The 11,663-nt window shown below is 44.4% G+C and overlaps 1 protein-coding gene across 5 annotated transcripts in view; it reads left to right on the top strand.

The window, feature by feature from the left end:
- Tfcp2 (transcription factor CP2) overlaps window positions 1-11,663 on the top strand; it is a 48,625-nt gene that overhangs the window by 14,459 nt on the left and 22,503 nt on the right. For all 5 annotated transcript variants that reach the window (XM_021184128.2, XM_021184127.1, XM_029469598.1 and 2 more), the window contains 2 exons: window positions 8,926-9,077; window positions 9,518-9,594. In XM_021184128.2, the coding sequence (XP_021039787.1) occupies window positions 8,926-9,077; window positions 9,518-9,594 (229 nt within the window). The remainder of the gene's footprint in view (window positions 1-8,925; window positions 9,078-9,517; window positions 9,595-11,663) is intronic.

The raw sequence follows: 11,663 nt of genomic DNA, 5'->3' as shown, positions 1-11,663 counted from the left end.
AAAAGAAAAAGAAAAAAGACATCGTTTCCCTATGTAATTCAGGCTGCCCTTAATCTGTGACCTATCCCAAGTCTCCCCTGAATACTAGATTAATACCCAAGCCTCAATGTCTGGCCTATATTATCTTTTGTTTCATTTTGGTGTTAAGTTTTTTTGAGACAAGGTCTTAGGTAGCCTAAGCTAGCTTCCAACTTAGCTTCCAAAGGCTGGCTTTGAGCTGGCCTTGCTACATCTGCTGAGTGGGGCTATAGTGTGAGCCACGCCCAGCTGTCTTTTAAAAGAACAAGATAATTCTATAACCATGTTGCCAATAAAAGATATTTTTCATTCTCTAAAGAAATAGTTTTAGGGCTGGTAAGATGGCTCAGCAGGTAAGAGCACCGACTGCTCTTCTAAAGGTCCTGAGTTCAAATCCTAGCAACCACATGGTGGCTCACAACCATCCATAACAAGATCTGACACCCACTTCTGGTGTGTCTGAAGACAGCTACAGTGTACTTATAATATAGTAAATTAATCTTTAAAAAAAAAAAGAAATAGTTTTAAAGTGTTTGGACATTGTGGCAGGTATCTTTATTTTTTACTCATTTATTTTGCCTATTAATAGTTTTTCGTCTATAAAAATGATCTTTCTTGACAGAAAACATAGAAGAAAAACAGGAATGGAGAGGTCTTATCTGCTTCATATTAATTAGTAGTAATTATATCAAAGAGTGAGTCTGTACCATAGGTCTCCAAACATTTTGGGTTTCAGCTTGTTCTGAGGTGTGTGTGTGTGTGTATGTGTGGTCTGTCAGTGTGCATGTGGTATGTGTGCATGCATGTGATAGTATGTGTGGTGTGTACATGCATGCATGTTTGAGTGTGGTGTCTATATTGGGTATATGTGGTATCTGGTATGTATGTGCATGCATGTGTGAGTGTGGTATGTGTGTATGTGTGTGCATGTGTGGGTATGTAGTGTGTATGTATGTAAATATATGTTCTGTATACTTTTTCAGTACCATTGCTTTAAGAAAAGCTTCCTTTTTCATACTTGTAGCTGGTGAGTACTCTATGTGATTTTTAACCTCTCTCCGTTTTCTCTGTCTCAGATAATGTGTACCTGTGGAATTCCTTTCTTGAGAAATGGGCAGCTGAGCGAGGCAGGTGGAAGTTCATGCAACTTATTGTCCGTGTTAGTTCTGACTTCCTCGAGGGCTGGCTGTCGTTAGTCTTGTTCCAGATGCTGTCACACCTGTCCCTCTTGGTTCTCTAGGCTCTTTCTAGGAGAGAGCATCTTCAAAGCTGGTAGGCCTGAAGGGAAAAGGTTAAAGCATAGTTAAGAATTAGAGACCAATCATTGCCTCAGATGAAGAGGGCAGCGTGTACATCTGCAGAGCATGCAGAAGCTTCCATGTTGTGTGGTATACCGACTCCTGTGCTGCTGTGTACGGCCACAGAGCATGTGTGCAGCAGCCTCTGGTCAGTAGCCTCCGTAGTGTGCTGCTCACTGTCCCTCTTGCGCTTCTCTCATACTCTGGACTTCATAGCCATGTTTTTCACGATGGGGTTTCTTGTATCCCAGTGTGGCCATGAGCTTACTGTGTGGCTGAGGATCATTCATTTGTCTATTTGTGTGGCGTGTTTCATCTACTGAGCCATATCACTGGGTCTGATCCTCCTGCCTTTACCTCCCAAGTGTAGGATTAAAGGGCCGATCTGCTAGACCTGGTTTATGCTGGGATGCATATCATGTGCTGGGTCTTATGTATGCTAGGCAAGCACTGTACAATTAGTCTACATCTCCAGCATTCAGTTTATCCTTTTACCAAACGTGCTTTCTGTACCTTTATATTTGGTTAAAGACCCGCCAGATTGGCTGGCATGGCGGTGAATGAACACCTTTAATCCTATCACTTGGAAAGCAAAGCAGGTGGATCTTTGCGAGTTCAAAGTCAGCCTGGTCTATAGAGTGAGTTCTGGACATCCAGGGCTGTGTAGAGAGACTCTGTCTTAAAAACAAACAAACAAACAAATCTCAACATCCCCCCAAAAACCATTCCACCTAAAAAATTGATGTGCCAAATTCAGAACAATGCACATTGCATTGGTTCTGCAGAATTGAAGCAGAAATATCAAGTCTGGTCAGTAATGCACACTAAGCACAGAGAAGTCAGCCCTTCAGATTCCTTCATTGAAATGAACTCAATGAATGAAGTGGTTTGATGCAATAGAATGCTTCCTGACACAGGAGAAACTACCGAGTCTTCAGAATGGGTTTCCTAACTTGTAGTCAGCTTCCCCTTGAGAAAGAGCAGGCTCTCTCATTGCATCAGCGCATGCTAATTATACATGACGATGGGTTTCCTATGACATGCTCCTCCTGATAACTTTTATCCTGCATTACTCTGCCCCCACCGATCCTTTCTCTTTCCAACTCATCCTTCTACTTTTCCGTCATGTGTATGAGTGTGTGACAAGGACTGGGTGCCCTAGTTAGGGTTACTGTTGATGTGTGATGGAACACCATGACCAAAGCAGCTTGAGGAAGAAAGGGTTTATTCAGCTTATGCTAATCAGGGCAGGAACCTGGAGGCAGCAGCTGATGCAGAGGCCATGGAGGGATGGATGCTGCTTACTGACTTGCTCCCCGTGGCTTGCTCAGCCTGCTTTTATAGAGAATCCAGGACCACCAGCCCAGGGATGGCACCACCTACAGTGGGCCAGACTCTCCCGCTAACTGAGAAAATGGATGACTCTACCTTGTGTCAAATTGACCTAGCCAGTACACTGGTTTTGGACTTCCAAATTGGTTCTTTTTGAATGCATTTTCTTTAAGAATAAGCAGGGGCCTTGCATGTGTTTACTGAAGATCTTTAAGTCTCCGTCTCTAGAACTGAATATTTTTTTTGCTCCAACAATAAAGAAATACAGAATAGTTAATAATAATAATAATAATTTTAGATTGTGAAATCTCTGAGGGACTGGTACGATGTCTCAGTAGTTTAATAAAGGCGCTTGCTGCTAAATCTGATGACCCAAGTTCCATTACTGGAAAACCATATGATATATGGAGAGACCAGACTCCAGAAAGCTGTCCTCCAACCCTCATATGTGCAGTCTGTGTGTCAATGTAACTTAAAGAGAGAAACATGCTATGAATGTAGACATATCCGGGGTATGTGCTGCTTTGAGTAATTTTAGAATCTCAACCTTAAATGACAGATCTGTGCTTAGTCATGGAGGGTTAAGTGGAGTGCCACACGCTGCTGTGACTGGGCTCTGTATCTTAGCCTCCCTAGACACTGAGATTTGAGGAGGAGAGTACCAGCCTACGTTAGTGAGGGCTGAGCTGTTGCTATGTCAAAATCCAATTTACCTTGATTCCTGGTAATTGTCACTAATTTTTCAAAGAAGCCAGCAGAGATGTTGTTTGAGGATGATGTCACAGTGAAGTCTCTCAATGCCCAACATTGTTTCTTAATTTGTCTTGTTTTCTACAGTGTTTGTTGTAGCTGGACTTAACTTTTTTTTTTTTTTTTTTTTTTTTTTTTTTCTTTCTTCCTTTTTAATAAAAATAGGGTCTGGTTTGAAATTGTCTCTAGGAACAAGAGTGTTTTTCCCTGACTGCTACGCCCTGGGAAGGGTAGATTTTCTTGTTTCTTAGATAGCCCACACTGGCTTTGAACTCAAGATTCCCTGGTGCTGGGATTACAGGTGTGTGCCATCACACTGGGCTTTCTCCACTCTTTTTCTTTCTTCCTTTTTTTAAACGTATGTATGAGTGTTTGTCTGCATGTATGTATGTACCATGTGTGTGCCTGGTGCCCGTAGAGGCCAGAAGAGGGTGTTGGATCCCCTGAACATGAGTTACAGGTGGTTGTGAGCCACACCATGAGGTACCAAGCAGTGAGTGCTGTTAACTGCTGAGCGTTCTCTCCAGCCTCGCTCTCTACTCTTAACTGCACCCATTGGGACCGAATGCACACAGTTACCTCTCCCCAGGTGCACAGGACCTGTGGACGGGGAGAGCACCTTCCATGTCTCCACAGCACTTGGAGATGGGGACAAGAGGCTCTCGAGCTTAGGGTCAACTCCAGCTGTGAAGGAGATCTGTCTTCATATGCAGCAGCCTCGGGGTCCTGAGAGTGGAGATTGCTTGTGTATCATCAAAGCCCACATATGCAAATCTGGCATTTTTCTCCCATGGTTCTGTGAATCAAGCCAGACCCTCCCTGGGGCTATGCTCTTCGGAGCCAATATCCCCAGCTGTTTCTTTTCCACCTAAGCCAGGCATGGCTATGTGCCCTCGACTCCAGCTCTGTGAGGGATGGAGACAGGATTGCTGGGGCCTGGTAGCCACCAGCCTAGCTTCTGGTTCAGTGTGAAGTCCTGTCTCAAGGGATATGGTTGACAGTGATAAAGCTGGATCTCTGACCTTCTCAGGATTTTCTGCAGGGGGACTACCCCTCCTAGTGCACACACCTCACACACACACTCACACATACTCACACTCACACACACATACACAGAGGGAATAACCTCCTCTCAGTATGCACACATCTCACACATACACACACTCACACTCACACAGAGGGAATACCCTCCTCCCAGTGCACACACACCTTGAGCTAGGCATAGTGGCACACATTCGTCATCCCAGCACTCTGGATTTGAAGGTAGGAGGTGAAGATGGGAAGATCTCTAAATAAAGGCCAGCACTGGCTACCTAATAAACAGCCTTAAAAGCTAACACAAATGGGAGTGGCTTGGTGCTTCAGAGCACCCGCTATTTTTTCAAAGGGCCCAGGTTAGGTTCTTAGCATTACACTGAGCTGCTTACAAATTCCTGTAACTTCCCAGGCAGGGGAATCCTTTTTTGGTGTGAGAGCTCCAGGCATACATCTGTTGTACATACATACAGGATAAATAAATATCTTTTTAAACGCAAGTAAACAAAAATTCCTCAGTACTGTTTCCTTACTTCAAAGATTTGTTTTGTTTTGTGGCTTTGAGGTGGGTTTGTTTTTGTTTTGTTTTTTGAGTCCGGGTCTCAGTGCATAGCCGTGGCTGGCTTGGAACGCACAGAGATCTGCCTGCCTCTGCAAGTCTCTGCCTCTCCCTCCGTGTTAGCATTCTCAGCTTGTGTGTCCCCCCACACCTGGCTGTGATTTCCTCATAGAAAACTTAAAGTGCATAACCAAGGAAGCACGTGAGACCATGAGCTCCATGCGCTCAGCACCTTGCCTTTAGGGTCCTTGACAAGAAGCTTGGCATTTGTACCTCTGCCACTTTCCCTCTGTACTCTCATTTTTAAATAAAGATAAATACTTTGTGTATCGATGTTTGCCTGCATGCATTTATGTGTGCCACGAGTTGTGCCTGGCACCTGTAGAAGTCAGTAGAGGGCATTAGATTCCCTGGAACTGGAGTTAGAGAAAGCTGTAAATCACCATGTAGGTGCTGTCAATCAAACCCTGGTCCTCTTCAAGAGCAACAAGTGCTCTTAACTGCTAAGTCATCTCTCCAGCCTTTTAATTGCTTGCTTTTTTCTTCATTCCCACCCACTTTGTCTATTTTATACATGTATACAATATAGTTTGGTCACGGTCACCTCCATTTCCCCCCTACTTCTCCCCTTACATAGTTCCCTTCGATGCCTCATCCCCCAAACCCAGTGAGTTTAGTTAGTTCTCCCTCTGCACATGCACAGGAGTGTGGGATCATGCACTGAAGCATGGGCAGCTTAGCTGTGGCCACACCCCCAAATAAAAGGTCTTGCTCTCTTTGAGAGCTGTCACTGCCATTCTCACCTCATTCTCTCTCTCTCTCTCTCTCTCTCTCTCTCTCTCTCTCTCTCTCTCTCTCACACACACACACACACACACACACACACACACAGAGGGAATATCCTCCTCCCAGAACACACATACTCACACACACACACACACGCAGAGAAGAATACCCTTCTCCCAGTGCACATGCACACACACACACACACACACACACACAGGGGAATACCTTCCTCCCAGTACATACACACACACACACACACACACACACACAGGGGAATACCCTTTTCCCAGTGCACATGCACACACACAGAGGGAATAGCCTCCTCCCAGTACACACACACACACACACACACACAGAGGGAATAGCCTCCTCCCAGTACACACACAGACACACTTACACACACACAGAGGGAATAGCCTCCTCCCAGTACACACACACACACACACTTACACACACACAGAGGGAATACCCTCCTCCCTTAGCCATGGGCCTTGTGAGCTCCTGCACCATGCTGCCACTTTGGTGTGACCTCACACAGTTCTTACGCTAACCACAGCTGCTGAGTTCCTGAGTGCAGCAGCCATGTCATGTCGAGAAGACAGCCTTTCAGAGCACTTCTTCACAGCTCTTACATGTGTCCTCTCCTTCCATGTTCCCTGAGCCTTGGGGATGGGCATTTGTATACTCTTCCCATTTGTAAATACAGTGGTCACTTACTGTCAGCACTTGGACCACTTTTGAGTTTCTGTATTGACTGCTGCCTGCTGTATAGCACTTCTCTGACAAAGGTTGATAATAGCACAAATCTGTGAATGTAAATATAATATTAGCAAGTATTTTGATTGCATGGCCATTTAGCAAAACAGCAGACATAGGTTCTGTGGGGATGTGTGGTCTCCTCACTCAGGCTTCTGCTCACCAGAATCACAGTACAGGTGCGAGCTCCCTCCTGAGGAGTAGACCTCAGATCTGTTCAGAAAGCAGTTGGGTGTCACCATAACGGTGATGCCACCGTTGTACCAGTAGGTCTCGGGCAGAATAATACATCTTCTCTCCCTACAGAGCAGCCTACAGAGAGAGCACCTTCCAGCCCCAGGAAAGCTAGCCACCAAGGAGGCCGTTTCCTGACTAGTTCCAGATCAATTGTTTATTATTCCGCAGTGAAAATCCGTGCCGTCTTCAGCATCAGGGTCTCATCGCCTAGTTATGGCCATAGCCTGTGTTAATTGGGAGGCCTCTGGAGCCTCCCTGACTAAGCATTCTTTGAGGATCCCATGACTGGCACTGAATTTTTTTTTTAATAACCCATGTCTCCTGGGAGCAGCATGTAGAACATCTCTGTTTAAACTTCCTTAACAGTTTTGTTTTGTTTTGTTTTTCTATTGCAGACACTTCATGAACTTTATTCCATGGAAGTTTTTTTTTTCCTTTTTTTTTTTTAATTTTTTTATTAGGTATTTTCTTCATTTACATCTCCAGTGCTATCCCAAGAGTCCCCCATACCCTCTCCCACCCATTCCCCTATCCACCCACTCCCACCTCTTGGCCCTGGAGTTCCCCTATACTGAGGCATATAAAGTTTGCACGACCAATGGGCCTCTCTTTCCACCAATGGCCGACTAGGCCATCTTCTGATACATATGCAGCTAGAGTCATGAGCTCCAGGGGTACTGGTTAGTTCATATTGTTGTTCCACCTATAGGGTTGCAGATCCCTTTAGCTCCTTGGGTACTTTCTCTAGCTCCTCCATTCTTTTGTTTTGTTTTTTAATTATCTTATAGGTGAATCTTTTTTCTAAAGTTGTATCTGTTGTGGTAACTAGTATTAATTGGGGGTTTCTACCCAGCTTTGGATCATCCAGTTCCCAGATAAAAGACAGAAAACCTTTATAATAAGCCTTTGTAGCACTAGAGCTGGACAGATATCAACTCTCTGAGGTATTTCTTACTTCCCTGTACCTCGAGATATGACTTGCCGTGTTCCGCCTGGGCTGCTCTTACTGTGGCTGGCCAGCCTGCATGGCCCATGTTCTCATGATCTCTTTCCCCACTGTGTCTTCTTCTCTTCGCTCTTCCTCTCTCCTCAAGTGGGCCTGCCTCAGACCTTAAAGATTTATTTATATTATATATGTGAGTACACTGTAGCTGTCTTCAGACACACCAGAAGAAGGCATCAGATCCCATTACAGATGGTTGTGAGTCACCATGTGGTTGCTGGGAATTGAACTCAGGACCTCTGGAAGAGCAGTCAGTGCTCTTAACTGCTGAGCCATCTCTCCAGCCCCACATAAAAATTAAAACATAAAAAAGCAAAAACACATTATCTTTACAGTAGATGAGCTCACGTGTTTATAAAGTTACTGTAGTTGCTTTCTGAGAGCACATGCATCCTCGAGTGCTGCTTTTTGTGTTGCTTTAACAGAATATCTAGTGCTAGATAATGAATAAAGAAAAGAGTATACTGTTCTGGGGTTGGCATCTGCACGGCTTTGGTCAGGGCTATTTGGTGGGTAGCGTCACATGGCAAGAACGTGGATGGAGCTTGATGAAAAAGTACATTTTTGTTCTTTTATTATTTAAGAGATGGGATGCTTGATATGATTTCCTCCTCTGGCCCTGAACTTATGGGCTCAAGTGGTCTTCCTGCCCCCACCTCCCTAAGACTAGGGTTACAGGCTTATACGACAGTGAGAAAAATGCACTCAAAGGGGAAAGTTAGAGATGTCCCTTGTAACAACCATGCCATCGGTAACTGTTCCCCTCTGTATTCCTTTCTGAGTGTGAAGCCCCCTTCATTTTTCAAAAATTCTCCTGTCTAAGTTGCCAGTAAGGACTTAACACAGCTTTTGGGTAGACTCCCCATTGCAGATCCACTGCCCTCAAGTTCTGGATATGATTTTCAGTCTCTGTCTGTGAGTCCTGTAAGAAACACAGTCCTTGACACCTAAGTGGTTTTAACAGAGACTATTTGTCATTACTTTCTTTGTAAGAGGGATGTCCCAGGTAATCTGTACTGATGGCTTAAATGAAGCTTTACCAGGAGAGAAGTACTTAGGGCTTTTCAAAGACTTTGTAGTTAATTTTTCAATCGTGAGTCTGCTTTTGCACCATGATCAGACACTAATAGAAGTCATGTGTTTTATTTTAGTGATGTCCTCGCATTGCCCATTTTTAAGCAAGAAGAGTCAAGTTTGCCTCCCGATAATGAGAACGAGATTCTGCCTTTTCAGTATGTCCTCTGTGCTGCCACGTCTCCAGCGGTGAAGCTCCACGACGAGACCCTGACCTACCTCAATCAAGGTCAGATGCGTTCTCACTTGCTAGTGCCATTGGAGGCTGTGGGTCTACGATATGTGACATACATGCCTGTGTGGCCCATCAGCTAGACCCTTAGGAGGCGTTCTGTCTGTGTTCCCAACTCCTTGCTCTGCTGCCCTTTTCCGGCTCATGTTCCTCGGTTCTCCTAGTTAGTGCCACTCTACCTGTCTGCGGTTCACCAGTCACAGGGCCCTGGACAAGCTGCTCGACTTCTGTTTCCCTTTCCTTATCTGTAAAATTAATTGACAATAACTTAGAAAGCTCTGTCTATTACATGTGACAGGACATGAAAGTGCCTAGCCCAGTGCCCAGCTCATTTGGTGATAAGAGTGTCAACTTACACATTCTGTAGCTGTACTCTTTCTTCCTGAGTCTAGATAATTGAGTAGGATGGGTGTCATTTGTAATTATTTTTCTTTTAGGACAGTCTTATGAAATCCGAATGCTAGACAATAGAAAACTGGGAGAGCTTCCAGAACTCAACGGCAAGCTGGTGAAGGTAAAACAGGTTGTAGATTTTAGGAGGGGCGTGTGCTTGGTTTGGTTTGGTTTTATTTTTTTATTTTTGTTTTTGTATTTTCCTTGACAAGGTTTTTTTATATATCCTAGGCTGGCCTTGAGCTCTGTATCCTGCCTCAGTTTTAGAGTGTAATGCTGGGATTTCAAAAATGCACCATAATGCATGGCTGTGGTTTCTTTTTTTCCGTTTCATGTTCTATTGGATCCTTAGAGGCAGAGATTAATGGGTTTTTTTTTTTGTTGTTGTTTTTTGTTTTGTTTTGTTTTGTTTGCCACCTTTGCCTGGCAAAGAGACAAACTGATGGATCTTTGGGGTCAGTGTAAGCCTCGCTGTCCTCATGAATTTAAATTAATGATGCAGCTGTGCTTGTGTGCGCATGCCAAGGGCTGAGTGTGGCAGTAAAAGACATCTTGAGGGAGTCAGCTTTCTCTTCCTATCACGTGGGTCCCATGGATTGAATTCAGGATTGTCAGTGTTAGAGGTAAGCGTCTTTACCTGATGAGCCTCCCTCCGGTTCTCAGAGCCTCAGAAGCAGTAGAAGCAGCAGGCTGGCAAGTCCTTGTTCTGGACAGCTTCTGTGAAGTTGGGGTTTTTTTATTTTTGTTTTTTTTTTTTTGTTTTTTTTGTTTTTTGGTTTTTCGAGGCAGGGTTTCTCTGTGTAGCCCTGGCTGTCCTGGCACTCACTTATTTTTGTTTTTAAAGATTTACTTATTTTTTTTATATATTTGAATACATCATCTCTTTCTTCAGACACACCAAAAGAGGGCATTGGATCCCATTACAGATGGTTATGAGCCACCGTGTGGTTGCTGGGAATTGAACTCAGGACCTCTGGAAGAACAGTCAGTGCTCTTAACCACTAAGCCATCTCTCTAGTCCCCCAGTGAAGTTGGTTTTGGTGGCATAAAATCAGTTCCTTGAGGATTTCAATTTTAATAATTGTGTGTGTGTGTGTGTGTGTGTGTGTGTGTGTTGCTGAGGATCAAAACCATAGCCTAGTACATGTTGGGCAGGTGCTTTACCACTGAGCTACATGTAACCCTCGCTGTTAAGTTTCTGGTTCTTTGGATACCTGCCCTTATAAAAAAAACAGAAACTACTATTAATGCCTGTCCTTCTGTCTTATTATATCCTGAGTGTAGAAGAGTCAGCAGTAGGTTTCTGGGGTCTCTGGGGTCACAGGTCTGCTCAGACTTGTGTGGTCTGGTCTGAAAGTACAGGTAGTGTGTGAGCCAGCGTTTCTAACAGGATATTGACTTTGCTAAATTGCATGCACCATCCATCCAGGACTACATATCCAGTGAAGGAGACCTATACATTCTTTGTTTATAAAATGAAAAATAACTAGAACAAAACCAAAAACCTCAGCAGCTACTGTTGATGGATAGAGAATTTTGTTTGTTTTTGTCAACAGTAAGGATTTGGAGAACTCAAAGAACACTAAGTACAGGAGTTTTAACAGCAGGTGTAAAAGGGGGTGGGGAGATGGGCAACTACCTCACAAAGTGAGAGGAGCTTAAGGATAGTGGCTGGAAGTAGCCTGTGACCCCAGTGTTTATAGGTTGAATTGGCAATGCGTGCACCTGAAGGATTATGCTGGCATGCACAGAATGCCTCTCAATGCTGGCAGGATGGCTCAACAGGGAAAAGTGCTGTCCCCAAGAGTAGATGACTTTGGGGCCCACTTGGTGTAAGGAGAGAATCTGTGGCATGCATCCACTCCCTCCAATAAAGAAAGAAAGAAGGGGCTGGAGAGATGGCTCAGTGGTTAAGAGCAACAACTGCTCTTCCGAAGGTCCTGAGTTCAAATCCCAGTAACCACATGGTGGCTCACAACCATCCATAGTGAGATCTGACTCCCTCTTCTGGTGCATCTGACGACATCTATAGTGTACTTAGATATAATAATAAATACATCTTTAAAAAAAAAGAATTTAGAGCCAGGCGTGGTGGTGCACGCCTTTAATCCCAGCACTTGGGAGGCAGAGGCAGGCGGATTTCTGAGTTCGAGGCTAGCCTGGTCTACAAAGTGAGTTCCAGGACAGCCA

Source organism: Mus caroli, chromosome 15 (genome assembly GCF_900094665.2).
Source record: "Mus caroli chromosome 15, CAROLI_EIJ_v1.1, whole genome shotgun sequence".
NCBI classification, from domain to species: Eukaryota; Metazoa; Chordata; class Mammalia; order Rodentia; family Muridae; genus Mus; species Mus caroli.
This window is presented reverse-complemented; position numbering and strand designations above follow the sequence as displayed.